The 20151-nt window shown below is 43.0% G+C and overlaps 1 protein-coding gene across 1 annotated transcript; it reads left to right on the forward strand.

Annotated features, from left to right (window-relative positions):
• Positions 1-320: 320 nt before the first annotated feature.
• On the forward strand, positions 321-16732 carry CACNG1 (calcium voltage-gated channel auxiliary subunit gamma 1). The gene is made up of 4 exons (XM_054046572.1): positions 321-730; positions 9320-9394; positions 12192-12329; positions 15549-16732. Exons 1-4 carry the CDS (start codon positions 490-492, stop codon positions 15773-15775), a joined length of 681 nt encoding a protein of 226 aa, XP_053902547.1. The 5' UTR covers positions 321-489; the 3' UTR covers positions 15776-16732.
• The last annotated feature ends 3419 nt before the right edge of the window (positions 16733-20151 follow it).

Below are 20151 nucleotides of genomic sequence, written 5' to 3' on the forward strand. Positions count from 1 at the left end.
GGGTTCGCGCCCATCTTTATTACAAAGACAAATGCTTTTACATTCTAACAGGAAAGATTTACACCAGTCCCGGCTCCTGGCCATGTCTTGAGTGGTCTCGCGGCTGGGAATATTAATGACACTGAGCTAGCTTTGCTCTTAGTTGGCTTATGGAACTTGCGGCACAAACCCAGCAGGGAGGAGTTCGTAACCCGAGCTGCATCAGTTACTTTATTCATTATGTGCATTAATAGAATCCTCACTCACAAGTCTAGTCCCCCAGTCTCCTGATATATCTCAACAGCTGTACATGTGGCCAGCTGTCCAGCCCAGCCCACAACCTGCTCTACTTTTGCATCACACGGTTGACATTTGAAAACGCTTACACACGCCAAGACTTTGAAGACCACTTGAATAACTTGCAGCATTCCTTCAAGTAGGCAAACCAAACGAGACAGGACAGCAATCGCCTGAGAGAGTCTGCCCTATGCACTCCAGTGCAGTCCAGCCATGGATGAAGGCAAAACACTGAAAATCCGGCTGACTTTCTCTGTTATTTTGGTTGGCATCTCTTTAATGTTTGCAGCTGTGGTGACTGATCACTGGGCAGTGCTGAGCCATAGAGTGGAGCATTACAATTCCACCTGTGAGGCTGCTCACTTCGGGCTATGGCGGCTTTGCACAAAACAGTTTTACATCCAAGACAAAGCTACCAAAGAGAGGAGCTGTGGGCTGATAACTCTGACTGGAGGTACGTGCTTGCATTCATTCCACTTACACCCTGAAAATGCATGGGAGAAAATGTCAGGCTATTCTTAGTGACGTCTTTTAGGAAGTGAAAAAACATGCAGGAAAAAATATGGTTCTTGTTTCCATTGCACTTTATCTTACAAGACTCGACACGTTGATTTGGTTTTCATATTAGTCTGAAAATACACCTCCCTGTCACATTTCCTCGAGGCCTTCTCCTAAATGCATGATGCCCTGCCACCATATATATCTGTAAGCATATTTAATACACTACTCTTCAGCTCTTTCAATACAGCAAAGATAGTGGGTGGTATAAAGGGGACCAGCTAGGAGAAGGCAAAAGTCATAGAGAGAAATGAGGAAGAAGGCTATTTTCCCACCAATGTTTTGCTGACATCTACAACCCTGCAATGACTATGCAAGGCCTTACTCAAGCAAAACTTCCATGGAGTCCACAGGGTGTTTTGCCTGAGTGAGGATTACTGAGTGGGGCCAATATCTGGTTCACTAGAAGGAGTTCGTAGTTCAGAGAACTATGCCAGAGCCGCTTGTTCTTGAAAGATCTTAAGTAATTCAAAAGCTACTCTTCATAACTAGTATTACTTAGGGCAGTGTGGAACTGCATGTGATGGTATATTTCTCCAAGTGCCAAAAATGCTGTAAATTAAGTGAGAAATAATCTGTCAGTGACTTATGAGGTCTCCTTAAATTTCATACAGTGACAGAAAGCAAATGTGCTCTGTGTTTGTGACGAAAGAAGTCTAATCAGACACTTTCCTTCATACTGCATAGTTACATATTCTGAGAATAGTCACATTGACATCAACAGGAAGGATGGTAGTCTGCACCCCTCGCTAGTTTCCTGGAAGAGCATTACATTAGCATGATTCGTGAGAAGTTGTATTACATTTTTGCTGATTGCAAAGTCTGCTGCGTTCATGCAATATGTGCTAATACCCCTTTCCTGACTTTTCTAATTTCAAGAGGCTAATGGCAAATTGGATTATTTCCTAGTCAGAAATTCCCCTGCATAACAGGATTCCCTTTTGATGACCACCCCTAGTTGAAGTTAAAGTTAGATTTTAATATATTTGTAAATTTGCTATGAAATCGTATCGTGATGATTCTCAGTCTATCTGGCTAAACTATTTAGTATTAAAGAGAAGAGGCTGATCTACAGCATTCAGATCTGGCTTTCCACCACATTTGGGGGCGTTTGAATTTGGAGGTTTCACTTAGCCCCATTTCTAATGAATATAATAAATACATTTTACTATAGCTAGTAACCTTAGCTATAGCATTTTCTCTGCACATGTCAGAAGCTTTATGTTTAAGGGGGAGACAGACAGATTGTGAGAAATAATTCAATACTGCACATTGTTGGATAAATTTAAAACTCGTAAATATCCAGCTGTCTCAGTAAAACAGATTCATCATCTTTACAGCACAAAAGTGTGAGATATCTTTGACAGACATCAGCATGTGCTTGCCTGGACATCTCATAGCTGTGCTATCCACGCCCTCTGTGCTGGCTTCTTAAAGTGCAGAGTAAACAAATGGGTAATTATGGAGACAGTGAGCTGAAGGCCTCTGTGGAGCAGTTTGACTGCAACAGAGATGACCTTTAGATATTGGATAGGTGAGCATACTTTTAAAGGGCTTGACAGATACTCCTGGGATTTGATGAAATTCAGTTTCAAAACCATTATATTCAATAACATGGAATTCTTTCATGTGTGTCATCGGAAGTTCTAAAAGAGCCCTTTACAATCACTAATTAAATGCTCGCATCTCTGCTGTTAGGTAGATACTATTATCCCCATTTTTACATTAGGGAAACTGAGGCACAAGCGGGGTCAAGGGCTGGCCCAAGACCAGCCATGCTGAGAGTCCATGGCAGAGCTTGGAAAAGAACTCAAGGCTTTCTGTATTCCACTCTCGCTGCTAGACTACGCTGCTCCAGAATGGCACTCCTTGTTGTAACGATGTCACACATCTGAGGAGAAATGCCAGCGAAGGTTGTCAGACTTGGATTAGTCAAGAAAGGCGAGTGACACAAAAAAAACAAAGATTGAGTAGCTGACCTGTATGTCCGTAAATCTGTTTTTCTGAAAATCATACGCTACCACCATCATTTGAAAAATTACCATTATTTACCACTTGGTTAATAGTTACCTACCCAGCCTTACTCAGGGGGAAGCGGGATAGCATTGTTTCTATTGTTTATTACTTGTTGAGCTTAGCACTGTATAGAATAGAATGGGCGACTTTGAACTTGTCGTCTTATGGTTTAAGGCAGAGAGATTTACATTTTAGCCACACGTTTAAAGGTTGTTGACAAATTGGAAAGGGCTCAGGAAACTGCTACAGAGAATAACAAGATCCAGTGGCTCAAAGCTGAGGCGAGATAAAATCAGACTACTACTAAGTAACCATTTTTAAGTGTGGATAATTAACCATTGGAACATCTTACATAAGGATGTGGTGGTCCTCCACTGCTTGGAGACTATAAATCCAGATTGGATATCTTTCTAACAGGTGTACTGTACCTCAGTCAGAAATGAGTGGCTTGATTAGATGTCACACGGTGAAATTCCATGGCCTGTTTATGCAGGAGGCAGATTAGATGATCATAATGGATGAATCTACGAAATTGAGTCAGGAGTCCTAGGTCTGGCATGAAATTCCTGTTTGAACGTGAGCAAGTCACTTAAACTACCTCTTGTGCCTCAGCTCCATATCTGTAAAAGCGGGATAACAGGCCTCACCTCACCTAGAAGATGCTACGCAAGTGCAAAGAACAATTATTTTTACGCCTTTCAGAGAGCTGTAGAGATGGGCTCAAGCCACTGAGTTCAGAGCCAAGGGTTGGGAAGTGTGTGAGGCAGGGTTTTGGTCTGTGTTGTGAAGGACCCCTGTGAAAGGCCGTATCTCGTGGAGTTTAATTTATCTACTCCAGAAGGACAAAGGGTCACTCTGACAGTATTCAAACCTGCATTTCCAGGAAGGTTAGGCATTCCAGACATGGATATAGACTGCTGATGGATCACATTCAGAGCAGTTGGAGATATCCGGGTACACAGGTGCATGGTTTTGTTGGTAGCTAGCCAAGAATGGCCAGAATTTGGGAGGAATACATCACGTGGCTACAGGGGAGAGAGGGGGCCTCCTGATTCACGAGTGACACAACTTAGTCCTTCTAGCAGCTCTAAATCACTGTTGGCTTCTCTATCATTTGCCCCTGCTAGTCTAGCTGGTTTTGTGGAGATTAGACAGACACATAAACAGGAATATTCCAGGGCTCACCAGGCCCTAACCAGTTTAGTTTACAGGAGTTGATTGGATCATGATGGGTGCAGGATACACAAAGTAAGGGGTCTGCTGGGAAGTGATCTCAGCATCAACTCAAGCATGGCTACCATGATACTTCAGTAAAAAACACAAACTACCGCATGTAAGTCAGAACACAGCTGCAATGTAAAATGCCCTTAGCATCTTCCATTGGATTCCTTCAAACAACGCAGAAGCCCAGGTTGATTTTGCGATCATGAAGAGCAACTCTGTGGGGCTGTACTGTAATGGGTGATTTGTTCATGAGCACAGGAAAGGGACCAGGGTCCCAAGGAGCTTTTCATACTTCCACGTAGCCATTTTCTTGTCTTCTTCAGAAATAAACTAGTAATTCTCCCTCTCTCTCACTGTCAGGAGCATGGTGAGAAAACGTGTTAGGGGACCTGAAGAAATAGAGATAGAGCATGTCCGTTAAAGCACTGGTGGCCAAACTGTGGTCTATGAAAAGCTGGCTGGACACACGATGCTGTCTCCTGTTTCTAGTTTCCAGATGGTAAATTACATAGAGGAAGCCAGGAACACATTCAATATTGTCCTAACTTTACTTGTCCCTGTAGGCAATTGCTGTAGTTGCCACAGGATGTTCTGTGATTGTGAAAAGGAGGGGAAGTGGTGCATGCAATCATGGACAGTAGTGGAGGTAGGCTGGGCAATTATGAATGGGAGGTGAAGTGCTCTAGGCAATCATGAGTGGGAAGGAAGTTAAACTCAGTGATCCTGAATGATAGTGGAGGTGTCCAAGCAATCATGAATGGCAGCAGAGAAGGTCCAGAAAAATCATGAATGGAAGGGGAGTTAAGTCCAGTGATCATGAATGCAAGGGGAGCTGGGCTGGGTGACCATGAATGGGAAGGGAGGTGTCCACAAGAGACTCTGTTATGTTGTGGACCATGCTATGAATATGTTTGAGAACCTCTCTTAAAGTAAAGCTATTCATAGCTCATTGATAGTTTTTTTACTAGCTCAACAGGGTAACTTCATGGCAGAGATACCACAATTAGGGGTAGAGAAAAACCAAGGATTCTACAAAGCTTTCATCTATTGTGAAATCCATTTTAAATCCCCATTATGTAAATAGAGTGCGGCACAAATGAGGTGTTTTTTAATTCATGATAGGGAGTGTAAAGGATGGAAGTGGCTCAGTTCTGTTGAATAACAGGGAACTGCGTTGATATTCCTGGGACTAGAGCGGAGCAGTTTAAATGATGTGCTGAAGCATTTTTATTATGACTGGAGAGTTAATTGCTGTGCAATACCGTTGTTTTAATTTGAGCAAAGTTAGTAAAAGGAGCCCTCCTCTCATGCCAGAAGCCCAGGGAGACATGACTCCTTGATGCATATTGATTCCACCAAAATTAACCCAATACTCACAGGGTAGATTTACTTGTGTTTAAGGTTTGCTACTTGTATTCAGTGGGGCTCCAGCAGCGTAAACAGGGTACATCGACACTGGAGCTGAAGGTAGGATAGATATACCTGCAGTAGTTCCAATCCAACGAAAGCACTAAAAATAGCAGGCTAGCCACAGCAGCATGAGAGCAGGGCAGGGTAGCCACCCTGAGTACAATCCCCTCTGAAACCCGGGAATGTACTTAAGACAGCGAGTCCACCCTACCCCCAGGCAGCCGGGGTTTTGCCACTATTTTTAGTGCACTAACTTTGTCAGAGCTTTTGTGGATATGTCTGCCTGAGGTGGAAATTACACCTCCAGCTCCAGTGTAGACATACCCTGAGAGAAGAAGTCCATGTACCAGATCCAGTGTTGCGGTGGGAGATCTCCTGCTGCATTTCATGTGCAAACAGCATCTCCCTGCTGATCCATCATAGCTTCGTGTTACCTGGACAAACTGCTCCAAAACCAGCGTAACAGTGTCACCCAGCCAATTTCCTGTGATACATGCAAAGCTGGGGCCCTTGCCCCTGATCAGTTCATGGATGGTTGATTTTTGGCTTTGCATTAATCAGCACAAACCAGGTTTCGCTACTGCCAACACCTCACTTTCCTGGAGACTAGTTAAAAGCAAAACCCATGGCTTAAAGACTAAGCGTCTCCATTTTGTCTTGGCTTCCCCTGCCCTCTGTCACAGGGATCAAAGGATCCCGACAACAGCCTCCATCTCCCCAGCATGGAGCAGCATTGATACATCTTCTCAACCACCATCCGCTCACTGTCAAAGGGATGCGGCTGCCCCACGCTACCCACCCCAGTCCTGATTGCTTGGAGACACGTTGTTCTCTTGTGTGCATCACTGGCAGTTTTAGCCTCAGTACACAGCAGCTTAAACACAAAACACAGTCACAGCATTTGAGTCCAGACATGTTTGCTCAAATCTTTTTCAGTGATAAAAGGCAAGTAAATGAACAGAAGCTGAGGGACAGAATAAATATCAGTTTAAAAAAAAATGTAATCAAATAGCTACCTCGCAGAGGAAACTTCAGCTAATGAGCCCGTGCTCATTAGTGGGTTATGCATGCTGCTCTGTAACTGTCTGATCTGCTAGTGGAGAGAAAATAAATACCGTCCTTGTAACAGCAACTCCAGAATATGCCATTTACGCTGTAGGAGACATGAAAAGAACTGGGTTGATAAAGTGCAAGATTATGGCCTCTTATTACCATTAAAATTAGCTCTTTACATATACACAGCACTTTACAAAGGTTCGTCTACACTGGGGGGTTGCTCTGGCTGCAGCCATTCATGCCCGGACTCTGATGTAGTGGCTCCAGAACAAAACCCTAGTATAGACAGCTAAAGCCATAAACTGCATCGGAGATGCTTACCCGGGATTCACACTGCACTAATGGCTTTGTGCATCTACACCAGGGGTTTGCACTGCCTCAGCCATGGCTGGCTACCATTGGCTGAAATTTCCAGGGTGCTGCAGTGAGATGAGTGGCCTCACAACCCACTGACTTTAAAGTCTTTTCTTTCCAACTTCCTCCATCCTCCATTATTTGTTCTACAAATTGTGACCATTTGTGATCCAGAGTGATTAAATTCCCTGCCGTCTTGGCTGTATTCCCCAGTTTTACTATGGCAAATATAACCTCATGGTGCAGTAAATGTGAGATTTTTAATTAGTTTGTAAAGACAGGGTTGACCATAGTCTCTTCAAAGTATCTGGCTGGTCATTAGCAAAGCACAATCAGACACTTTATGGTCCCAGTTGGCTATGTCTGCAGGATCTTGTTGATTACACAACTTCCATCTAAATTCTTGTCAAGGGGATGTTCTTTCAGCTATATGTACTTGTCAAGACCTCAATTAAATGAGTTATAAATAAATGCTAAGTGTGAATAAACTCCCTCCAAATGGTACAGCTGGCAAAGCTTAATGTCAATGGGCATCATCCCAACAGACCCTTCCCCTCGCACTCACTCCGGAGGCTGAAAACATTGTTTTTTGCACGCACACAGATGCTTTCCATCCTGAGTCCCCAGTCTTTGTTCACAAGCGTCACACCACAGAATAGCTGTTTGTGACACCAGTAGAATAGCCCAGGGAAGCCCAGGACAGTGGGACCCCGCTCAGTTCTACAAAAACTCCACTGGCTTCATTGCGTTTCAATAGACAGTGACGCTTCGCTGAACTGTAAAAGGATTCCAGGCTGCAAAACCTCATAGATTCCAGCTACTACCGAGGCAGCGAATGCTTCCCTCTAGCCCCTGCTACTTGTCTTAACTGCCAGGAATGGCAAGAAGGCAGCTAAACCTGTCAACACCAGTGGCAAAGAGTCTGAAGCACGAGAGGGAGCTCTTACACTCCCAACCAAGTCAGAGGGAACGCTGGGGTGGGGGACACTTCTAACCCAAGCCGGGAAGGGGGAGGAAACCTCCTCTGATTTTAGCAGAGGAGAGGGAGCTGCATTCCCCATTACTTTCCTTACTTTCACCCCAGCTCCTCAGTGAGGTGTGACGTCCCATGCAGCTCCCTGGCTTGGTGGAGAGAGCATTAGGCAGGGAAAGGAGGAGGGATGCCATTCTGGAGGGGGTGAGTTGGCAATGTGGGTTGGCAATGGCAGAGAGGAGAGGAGGGGAAGATGCAAAGCCAGCCAGGGGGCGCCAGGCTCAGGAAATGCCCCAGCATGGGGCAGTGAGGAGGCAGGAATCTGCACTGGCTGCTGAGGAAAAGAAAGGGTTTTCTGTAATTCCTTCTTAAAACAGAAAGGTTGACTCCATGGGCCGTGCGTTCTTTGGGAACGGTGTCAGAGGTTGTGCCCGACGACAGCCTTGTGATTGCTTTATCTCTGCTTACGTAGCCGGCTGCCTTTCGTGCAGCATCCATTCACCTGCTCAGACATAAAACAATCCATGCCAATTTCTCCTCTCCTCTACGCATGTGCAACCCCCGGGAAGTCAGCGAAGTCACTAGACATTCATCTTGGTGTGAGAGGAGAATTCATCCCTGGTGAACTCAAAAGCATGTCCTTTCTAGGGTTGCCAACCTCCCAGGATTGTCCTGGAATCTCCAGGAATTAAAAATTAATCTTTCATTAAAGATAATGTCATGTGATGGAGCCTCCAGGAAGTCATCCAACCAAAGCTGGCAACACTAGTCCTTTCCCAAGTACCTCAGAGGCCCTTTGCCAGCAGGGCTTGCCATGCATAGTAAATATAATGTACACAGATCAGACTACAGACTGGCTAAAGCTTAGCACTTCTTCGTGCTTTCAGGAAATCCAAGTTCCATTCCCTTTTCTTGATTCTTGTCACAATCCCTTGTGTGTAATACGCCGCAGAACGTTCCGAGGCTACGCAAAGTGACACGAGGACTGATCCGAGAAACTGATGGGGATTTGCATATCGATTAACATTCTATTATTTTATATTAGCTGCTTGTGGAGAGGTCATGTGGATTTGAAACCACCAGCAGGACGATTCCAGGCAATGAGTTTGTGTTGTTAGGGTTTTTTTGACTGGCACGGATGAGAAGTATTCTCTAATAATGGAAGCATAGGCTCAAAGCCCATTGAAGCCACATTAAGCACATGTTTAAGTACTTTGTTGGATCAAGGCATAAATCCCTGTTTAAAGCCTCTCGTTGCCTGGTTTGTTCTTAGGTGAACTGCACACTGGACACATCTGCGGCAAGTTCAGGATTAAGGTCCCATTAATCTCTACCCAAAACCATTTGAATTTTTCAGTTCCGTTAATGTAACAGAAAATTTTATTTCCCTAATTTTGGTTTCTTAAACTCAGTTATACTTAGCAACTGATATTCTCCTTTGTTCTTGTTCAGACCGTAACTGTTCCTACTTCAAACACTTCTCTCCAGGACAGAGCACAGAGATATTTGAAAGAACCACCCAAAAAGGTAAGAAATTTGCTTGGACGAACTCTTTACTAGCATTACATGAACTGAGTGTATTTGGGAACTAATGTAAAGGGTTTCAGCAGAGTTAGGGCCCAATCCTGCTGCCATTGAAGTCAATGGGGAAACACCTATTGATTGTACGGGGAGTTAGAACAGACAGTTGGCACTGAGATGGGCTTCTTATCCCATTAAGCGATGCTCTGGACCAGCCAAGGCACCAGATTCCTGGGGAGACCAGTTTTCAAACAGCAGCCCTTTCTTATGTTGTCTACGTCCCACGCTTGATTTCTGCTCAAATTGTTCCTTAGGCACATGAAACGGGCATTATACATCTAAGGGCCAATTTGGAAACCCCAAAAGCCTTTCCCCCATAAGTATGGCACTCACAAAACTGACACTCCCTCCTACCTCTAAACAACAGCAACCACAAAGGATATTCATAAAATCTAAATAAATAAATAAACAAAATTCCAACCCCAAGCAGAGTTTTGACTCCAATGAGGGAGAGGTACCTGAGGCTCCATGTAGTCCACTAGGTCTTTGCTATTGCTATAATGTGACAGGCAATCAAAGAAAGAAAGATACAGGACACAGACTTCCAGCAAAGATACCCACATCTGAAATCTGACCAGAGAGTGTTTAATCTGCTTGCATGCAGAAAACTATCGGCATCTCACAGACAATTTAGACCCTTTCTAATCAGTCCTTACTAAAACCTTATTTTTAGCATTAGTCTGAAGTGCGTGGCTCTCTTACTAAGGACAAATCGCTTTACATTTTGCTATACAACATATTTCAGTGTGGAGTAAACTAGATGATGATTGCATTTCACATATTAAACCGTCTGCTTTGCTTCCTCTGTAAATAAAAATGATGGAAAACCCTGCAGCATATTTTTTTAAAGAAGCAATTTCCCCCAGACACCGGGAAGATTGTGAATTTTAAATGATACTCTGAGTGGAATAAAGAACAAATATCTGAGCTACCTGCTTTTGTTAGCCATTTAGACGCTATTATATCCATCCATCTGATCTGGAAAACGTCTCCATTACATTATTAGTCACTTTAGAAGAAAGTTGTGAAAAACGTCTTTTCTTTGAAGAGAAGGAAAAAGCCTAAACCATCATAAAAGGTTCCTAAATTGCAACTAACTCTTTCAGGCAGTTCAAACACATAGCAGATAACACAGAGAATTTTCTTTTTAAGAAAATGCCAATAGAACAAGGATTATGAAAAAGCAATGAGAAGAAAGAGCAATATGCTTTGGCCTACTACAAAAATAGCTGCATTTCTATGGAAGCCAATTAGTAAGAGGCAGAAAGATTCTTCAGGATTTTGCTTAGAAGACAATTAAAAAAAAATATCATGGAAGGCAAATAGCACCAAGCGGTGCTATGTTTCATGCCTGCCTACACATGTTAAATATTAAACGCATCTGAAAACTAATGCAATATGTAAGTGAAGATCTGAATTATTCAACTGGCAATTTCCCCCTCCATTCAGATATTGAACTGTGTTTTGGCTGGGTGAATCATCTTACACATAGCTTAACTTGGCTGGATGGAACACCTTTGGAGCGAGTTTTTTCCCATGCTCTTGAGAAGCTAGATTTTCACAGAGCTGGGAAACTTTGTTGTGCAGGATGAGGAGAGGATGTTGCTGTGTGATCCTGGGTAAGTCATTTCATGCACACACACGCACTCACGCACACACGTACATCTGTTTCCCCTTTGCCTGTCTTGCCTATTTAGCTGTTGAACCTCTGGGGCAGAAAACTGTCTCTTAATATATGTTTGTACATTGCCTAACACTATGTGGCCCTGATGACAGCTGGAGCCTATAGGCGCGACTATAATAAACATGTATAATAAAAATAGCATTGCTTTCTATTTGCTTTTTTTTTTCCTAAAAAAAAAGGGAAAATCTAGATAGAATAATGGAGTGAAACACTTTTAAAGATGTAAGACCAAATCTCCACCCTCTCTGATAAAACCTGTATGGGAGGAAATCTAATAAACTAAAAACTTGGTCATGACAATTTATTGCCCTGTATTAAGCTACTTCTGGGCTCTTGTCCTCCAGAGTCTACCTCCAAGCCAACTCTGTTTAAACATTTGCAGCGGATGGTTTTAGGAAGTGATGGCAAATCTTCAAACAAAACATGAGGTCTCGTGTGCTCATTTGCGAAGCAAAATGCGTTTGTACAGCAACTAGCACAGTGGGGTCTGGGCCCAGGACTGGGGCTGGTCAGCGCTACGGCAATACAAAGAAATAATAATTGTGGCAACATAGTCTTATGCTCACTAATTTCATCATAGTGCTGGGTGGGAATTGTGAGTACAAACAGAAAAGTGCCCTGATCCTGCAAACTTCTGACCTTTTCGTAGTCCCATTGGGCCCAGGGAAGACAATGTAACTGCTTGTGAGGGTGCGGCCTAGTCAAGCGAGGCCCAGGCCCAGAGTTTCTAGCATGTCACTGTGTGTGTCATTTGCTTTTTTCTACCAGGGGCGTTTAGAAAGCGTCTTTGTCCCTACCCTGTTCGGTCTTGCTTCTGCTCCCACTGACTTCAACAGGGGCATGACCAAGACCCATAGCGACTCACCACACTTTTTCTGTGCTAGAAATACCTAGTTTTCTTGGGCCAGTTATCTGCAGCAAGGAAAGAGCAGCTGTTTCTATTTTAACTTGTTTCTTTCCTTTGCTGAACTGATCCCATTGCAGAGGCGCTGTGGCGGGGGGGAGAATGCAGGAAGTCGCACACATTCATCTCTCTCTCCCTCTGTTTTGCCTCGGCAGAGTACAGCATTTCAGCTGCAGCCATTGCCATCTTCAGTGTGGGCTTTGCAATCATCGGAACAATCTGCATCCTCTTATCCTTTAGGAAAAAGATGGATTATCTCCTGAAGCCAGCGTCGATGTTCTACACCTTTGCAGGTAGGCCATTTGGTGAGCCTTAAAAGAGATGTATGCACTTAGATCTTAGGGCAATGAGTGTGATAGGCTGCGTTCATCGCCTTGCAGCGGAAAGACAGATCATTCCATAAACTGAACTTATGTTACTGAGCTCTAAAAATTTGCCTGACAAACAAGAGTCAGCTCTGGGAGGCTATTCTGTGTGAGTGTATCTGACATTTTGGAACACTGTAGAATCACCTGTAAAAAATGGGCATTTCTAAAATATTCAGTGTTAGACCCTGCTGTATAGGACGGATATGTGAGAGATTCTAGGGACATACATCTGTCCAGGAGACATTGACCACCAGTGTCACATCTTCAGCACAAAACTGATGTAGGAAGGGGTGTCACTGATGATCCTGAATACGCTTCTTGATTCCCCTGTTCTTGATAAGGCATCTGCACTACATTTCCATTTCCTTTGAAGTGGATTATTTCCATGCCGTACTCCTGCAGTGTGTGATTGGTCCATTTATCTCAGTGCAACCATATTAGCAGGGAGGCCATTAAAACCTTACATTTTTTCATTATACAAATAAGGCTTAAACTGCTTAACAGCCCAAACTATGTCGCAGCATTCCTGCTTGATGACAGAGGGAGTCACTGTTTTAGTCCAGGAGGCAATGGGGGGGGCCTCTTGTCTCCCACCCCATCCTGCATTAGCACTGCCCTTGCCCAGTGTTAGAACCATCAGTATTCAGCACAAAGGGTTTGCTGAAATCAGGGCTGACTAAAACTGAGTCTTTAGACAAAACCTCCTTTATGTCCTTGATGCCTCTCTTCAGCTGCCTCATTGGCTTTGACTGCAGCTAATTGTTCCATGAGTCTTTGGTGGGCTCTTAGCTCAAACTCCTCAGTTGTTGTTTTTTTTGGTCTCCCTGAGCCACAATTCCACCATCAGTCTCTGGAGCTCATGTTCTTCCTGGGCTGCCCGGTACAGCAATTGGACCAGTTCCAATGGCGTGTTTTCCTCTTTGGCATCCCAGGCAGAAAGGTGCTCAGGTTCCACCTGGCCAGCATTTACGAGTAAAAGTCTCAGCTCCTGAAATGGAGTTTTCGTTTTATGGGATGTTCCCCTCTCCTTACATAACTTTTCAAGGTCTTTTCTGTCAAGCCCATCATCTGACTGTGGTTCACTCGTTGTGTCTAATCTTGAACCTTTCAAACTCTCGATATCAAGTTTAAACTTTTAACAGATCCAGTTGACCTGTGGCATGAGAATCCTGCCAAGACTACCCCAGTGTCCATCTATCTGGAGTGGCTCAATAGTGCGAGTACCAGGGCAGACCCTTAGGAAGCAGGGCACACCTTGGGTACTCCGACCTGACTCTGTGACAGACGGGCCCTGACCCCAACAATCATAACAATATTCAGGTTACTCCCAGTCCGAAAGGACCAATCACTTATCTGAAGTCAATTAAACTCTAAATCTTACACCAAAGAGAATGCTTGTAGCCAATCCTATAATAAGTGAATTAAAGATTTATTAACTAAGAAAAAGAAATGAGAGTTATTGACAAGATTAAAGCGAGTAAACACACACACACAAATGAGGTTCAGGCTTAGGTTCCAAAAGGTAATAGGCGCTTCTATAATAAGCAAGCTCTATGTCCTTAGGGCTAATCCAGGCCAAGCACTGGGGATCTTTTGCTTATGCTTAGTAATTCTTGACCCTCAGAGTCTAATCAGCATAAAGATAAAGTTTCTCCCTGTTAGGGATTTTAATTCCCTTCCCCCAGAGTTCAAGCTGATGGAACGAATCCCCATGCACATCTCTGCTTCATGGATGTGGGGGAAGCAATCAACAAAGTCTTTTGTCTTCTGATGTTTCACAATGGCTCATTTGGTTTCAATGGGTCTCCTCACAGACAGGACCTAACACCTTTTGTACGAAGCCAGCATTTTACATTAGTTAATGCTTGTTTCTGGTGAGTTACCCAGTTACAGATCTCACTTCTAACATGGGGGACAGATGTTATAAGTGAGATTACTACATGCAGCATCCTACCAGCGTTTCATAAAGTCTAAACACTAAACACATTCTTACAAACTTAACATCTATTTTAGAAAAACGAACACACAGGTGAGCCAGACTAGTTTCCAGCTCTGCATTTGTCAGTGTTCAGTTGAGGCTTGGAGGCCTTAGCTTGAGCTGGCACCTGGTCTGCCCGTGTCACACAAGACACAAATCAAAGATCATCTGATTCAAGCCCCAGATTATGAAGACATCTCAAAAAACCACAATGGTGGAATTTTCACTTTCAACCCGCCCTCCTCTTGCCTGTTAAATACCATGATGATACTTAGGTAGCACAGTGATACAAGCTTTATAACAGCCAGCTCCCAAAGAATGCTTTGGTGACCAAATGCGTGGTTTTAATTCCACTGTTTTACCTGCTGTTGAAATGCATCGCAGAAAGAGTGAATTATACAGTGTTTTCTTCACTTTTCAAGAAGCCCTACTTTACATTCACAGCTTCGTGAAGCACTTTGTGACTTTGCTCATTCCCAGCCATGTTTAGCCTGAACCAACACCTGCCCATAGGACTTTTTGATTCTCCTTAAAAATGAGGCTGAGATTTTCAAAGCTGCCTAAATATAGAATGTTATTTCAAGCTCAGGATATAAATCATTGTCCGAATTCAGGTGCCAAATTGGCAAGACTATTGGTCCCTGTTGCATGGCATTTCTTGTGCCTTACAGCTCAAAAGATGACTTGATTACAGTCCATATCTAAACAGGGAGCAGATATGTCATACTCCAAGGGCTCTTAGTCTAGCAGACGGAGACATAACAAGATCCACAGTGACTGGACTTTGAAGTTAGAAAAATTCAAACTGCAAGTGCAAATTTTTACAGTGAGGGTAATTAACCCTTAGATCTGCGTCCCAATGGATGTGGTAAGTTCTCTGTCCCTTGGAGTTCTTCAGTCCAGAGTGGAGATCTTTCTAAAAGACACACTGTAGTTCAACAAGAAGTCAGTGGGTACGACGCAGGAATCATTGGGTGAAATTCTATGGCCTGTTATGCAAGAGGTTCGATTAGGTGATCCTATTGACCCTTAAAACCTATGAATCATCTATGAACCTCACTGCATAGTCTTGTAACCAGAAAGGCAGGCAGAGAGGTCAGTTAAGAATGAAAGCAATAAGGACTGAAACCCCTGCTCTCCAGCTCACCCCTCTCTTATTTCTCCAGGCCTGTGCATGATCATCTCTGTTGAAGTCATGAGACAGTCTGTGAAAAGGATGATTGACAGCAAGGAGACTATCTGGATAGAATACTATTATTCATGGTCTTTTGCCTGTGCCTGCGCCTCCTTCGTCCTGCTCTTCATCTGCGGGATCGCTCTTCTGCTAATCTCCTTGCCTCGCTTCCCACAGAATCCGTGGGAGTCTTGTATGGACGCAGAACCAGAGCATTAAATGCCTGCATCTAGGCTCACTGCTTATGCAATACCGGAAAGTGCTATAAAAGAATTGATACGGTTTTTTTAAAGTGTCAGGATGGTGGTATATGAAGACAAAAGTGTCTTTAGTTAAAACCAGGTTATTGAACCAAAGGGAAGTTCAATACTAATTATTGTTTGTTGGGGTTTTTTTTTAAAAAAAGCATGAAGACCAGCAACTTGGGTTACTCAATTTGTACCCTCAATTCGCCGAATGATGGTAGAAGTCATCGGCAATTTGGGAATGCATTCTGCAAATGCAGTTGAGGGAAAGTGAGAGAGCACAAGATGGTTTAATGAGAAGGTTAAAGCACAGGACTGGAGTTGGGAAATCTAGGTCGCATTACTGGCTTGGCCACAGACTCACTCTGGGACTTACAGCTTCTCTGTGAGTCAGTTTCCCCATCTATACAATGAGAATATTGCTTCCCTATCTCACCAGGGTGGTGTGGGGCTGATGTTTGTACATAATTTGGAGATCCTCCCATTGGAAGTGCTGTATCATTAGTAGTATTACAATAAAAGAGGTTTAGGGATAAAATCAACATTACAAATGTACTCCCTAAAGCTTATTTTGTTCTGCCAACCTAAGCATTTGTCATAATTAAAAGTCCTATGAGGAGTCTGGTGGCACCTTAAAGACTAACAGATTTATTTGGGCATAAGCTTTTGTGGGTAAAAAAAACACTTCCTCAGATGCATCTGAAGAAGGTTTTTTACCCATGAAAGCTTATGCTTATACCCAAATAAATCTGTCAGTCTTTAAGGATGCCACCGGACTCCACGTTGTTTTTGTGGATACAGACTAACACGGCTACCCCTCTGATAATTAAAAGTCCTCTGACTCCTGTTGTATTTGAATGCTAATGGCAAAGCCAAGCAAGTACTGACCTGTAGGGACAATGTTTTCCTTTAATAAAGAGATGTAATCCCACACTGAGGTACAATTTCTGTTTTCAGGACAGTGGTTTTGGGAGATGAACCATACAGGTGTCTGCTTCACTGTAACCCAGAGCGATACTTCCTGTATGTAGCTTCACATTTGTGTCTGTTGCTGTTGTGTTTTGTTGGAACAGCCCCCTTGATTCTTCTGTTTTGTAAAAGCGTTTTTAAGCAAGAACCCACGGAGGGAACTGCCAAGGAGGGATGGACATTATAATCAAATGACATGCGTCTGACGAAGTGGGTATTCACCCACGAAAGCTCATGCTCCAATATGTCTGTTGGTCTATAAGGTGCCACAGGACTCTTTGTTGCTTTTTACAGATCCAGACTAACACGGCTACCCCTCTGATACAGTATAATCAAAGCTGAGCAAATCTCAAGCGTTAAAAAATTGCATAGCTGTTATTCATGCATGTTTGAAAGTAAACGTACGCTGTTTTGGTCAGCACAGTGTGTGGAACAACCACACAGGAAGCCAACTGTATGATGTCAAAGTTATTCATTGTACTGCATCCTGACTGCCAGTGCTTCCCAAAAGGGCAGGGACGTTCTGTTCTGTGACCAATGCAGAATAATGGCTTCATAGGTCACCATGGCATTGCATAGGTACATTAAGAGCTGCTTTTAGCTCAGTGGTTTGAGTATTGGCCTGCTAAACCCAGGGTTGTGAGTTCAATACTTGAGGGGGCCACTTAGGGATCGGGGCAAAATCAGTACTTGGTCCTGCTAGTGAAGGCAGGGGGCTGGACTCGATGACCTTTCAAGGTCCCTTCCAGTGCTAGGAGATAGGATATCTCCATTTATTTATTTATTATTATTAAAGCATGGAAACGGGCTGCTGATTTCAGAACCTGGAGTCTCATCATTAATGTGACAGCGAATTCTATTCTTCAGCAAGATGGGGACATCCATGTTCCTCAATTTGCCACATCAAAAATATGGGGCAAAGCCTTAATCTGAAGCACATTAGGAACCATGTGGGATTCAAATGTAAGGCATAAATAATGTGCCTTATTTAGTGACACCCCTTTCCCAAGGAAAACGCCCACTGATTTCCATGAAAGGCAGATTTCAAGAAGCGATGAATAGGAACCATAATCCAAGCTGCTCAACGATTTGTGTTTTAGCATGAAATTTTTTGAAAGAAAATGAGCTGTTTTTGTTTCATTTGAAATTTTGTCTTTTTTTTTTTTCAAATTTTAAAATTCATTTAGAATTTTTGGGAGGGGGTTCCCTTTCCTCCCTTTTCCAATCAGAAAAAAATGGGGGGGAGGTGAGTCCAAAAGTGAGAGAAAGTGAAAGGGGTTGGGGGGGGGCTCTCTCTCACTTTTTTCCAATGGACAAGTCTGAAAAAAGTGAAAAAAAGAAAAAATGAGAGAAAAAAAAAAGGAGAATGTTACTTTCTCTCATTTACTAATGTAAGACCATTAATAATGGTCCAGGAAGAGGGCCAGGAGCATCAAAAACAGAAATGGGGAATTTCTGACTATTTTCAAGAGAGGAGAAATTGATTTTTTTATTTTTATTTTTTACTATTTGTTAACATTTTTTGAAAGGAAACATGTCAAAAAAAATTTTCACGCAATATTTCATTTTCCAAAAGAGCTGATTATTTTGACAAAAATAACTTGTGTAGAAACATTTTCAGCCAGTCCTTGTTATTTCAATTGCTTGCTTCAGCATTTCTGACAGGGTCTAGCGGCCTGAGCGTGAAGCTCAAGGTGCCAGGAAGTCCTGGTGTCTAACCATGGTTTTGACAGCCCCAGCTTCTCACAGGTATTTAGACATCAAACTCCCATTGATTTCAGTGCAAGTGAGTTAACCTAACCTAGAGATAGCACCTATCTTTGAGGATCTGGGCTCTAGAGCCTGGTTCAGCTGAGTTACACCAGAGTAAAATTGGAGAGGGTGAAACAGACTGTAATCATTACCTCTCCGTTTCCTCCCTCTGTAAAGTGGCAGTAACAGCAGTACAGGGGTTTTGTGAACTGAGTTAATATTTGTTGAGTACTTTGAAGCTGGAAAGTGCTAAGTGTTACTTACGTAGTATACTTGTTATAAGAAGTTGGGATTGAGTAGTGTGAGCGCATTTTGGATCTAAAATGAGGGCTGGTGCCTCATGCTAAGGGACAATATCAGTTGCCATTGAATAACTGTGAACTGCCAAATGGTATCAACATGGTATGTTTGGATACAAATGACATTTCACACCTGCCTCAGAAACACATCTCATTGTGTGTCCCTTCCGAACAATATCCTGAGGAACACAGGGGTAATTTTCTAGGGAGAGACCACGTGCCAAACAAGAGAACAAGGAATAACTACAGAGTCATAAGAAAAAAGTGGTACAGTCCAAACTCAGATGTGATGGATTACACACCAGGGCAATGGATTAATCTGGGTAAAAGATTTGGGATGAGTGAGGGAATTTCCATTGTATTCACCAAGCAACAAGGGACAAATGAGAGTTTTGGACATCTGAGGTTTGGCTGTACAGTTATTGAACCTTATAATCCCACCTTGCTCTGTGAGTTCTGCTGAATAACATTGCGCTTCTGAAGCAAAGACACACACCTCATGGAAAGGCATGTTTGCTGCACTCTTTGACGCTCATGAGGTTATTCAAGTTTATTTTATAATTGTTCTTTGGTGAAAACATTTCTTTAAATTATTATATCTGACACAACCCACCCCATGGTCATAAGAACGGTCATACTGGATCAGACCAAAGGTCCATCTAGCCCAGTATTGTGTCTTCCAACAGTGGTCAATGCCAGGTGCCCCAGAGGGAATGAACAGAACACGTAATCATCAAGTGATCCATCCCATCGCCCATTCCCAGCTTCTGGCAAACAGAGATTAGGGACACAATCCCCGCCTATCCTGGTTAATAGCCATTGATGGACCTATCCTCCAGGAATTTATCTACTTCTTTTTTTAACTTTTTTTTTTTTTTTAGAACTTTTTTGAAGGTCAAGTTACTGTACATTTCCACCAGCCCAACATATGAAATGTCTTTCATATTAATTAGCAAGAAAAATTCATGTATGCTGAAGAAACAGCAGAACACGCAAGAGCCTGATTCAAAGCTCTGTGAGGTCCACAGAAAGACACCAGTGGGTTTGGGATTGGATCCAAAGCAAGTATGAAATGCTTTACACAGCCTCTCTCTGCCCACTTTTCACAGGTGTCAATGCCAATGTGCGGTGCAAGACGGTGAGGAATTAGACCCATCATCCATTTAAGTCAAAAAGCAGAGCTAGTTCCCTTTTCTAAAGCTCTTGAATTCACTAAGCTTTATTTTCTATCTGCTGCATCTTAAGGGGCTTTTTGATAATTACCTATTTACATGTGTTACCCGCCATGCTGAGAGTGAAGCATGCGGCCGACTTCATTTTGCTTTTTTCA

Source organism: Malaclemys terrapin, chromosome 13 (genome assembly GCF_027887155.1).
Source record: "Malaclemys terrapin pileata isolate rMalTer1 chromosome 13, rMalTer1.hap1, whole genome shotgun sequence".
NCBI lineage: Eukaryota > Metazoa > Chordata > Testudines > Emydidae > Malaclemys > Malaclemys terrapin.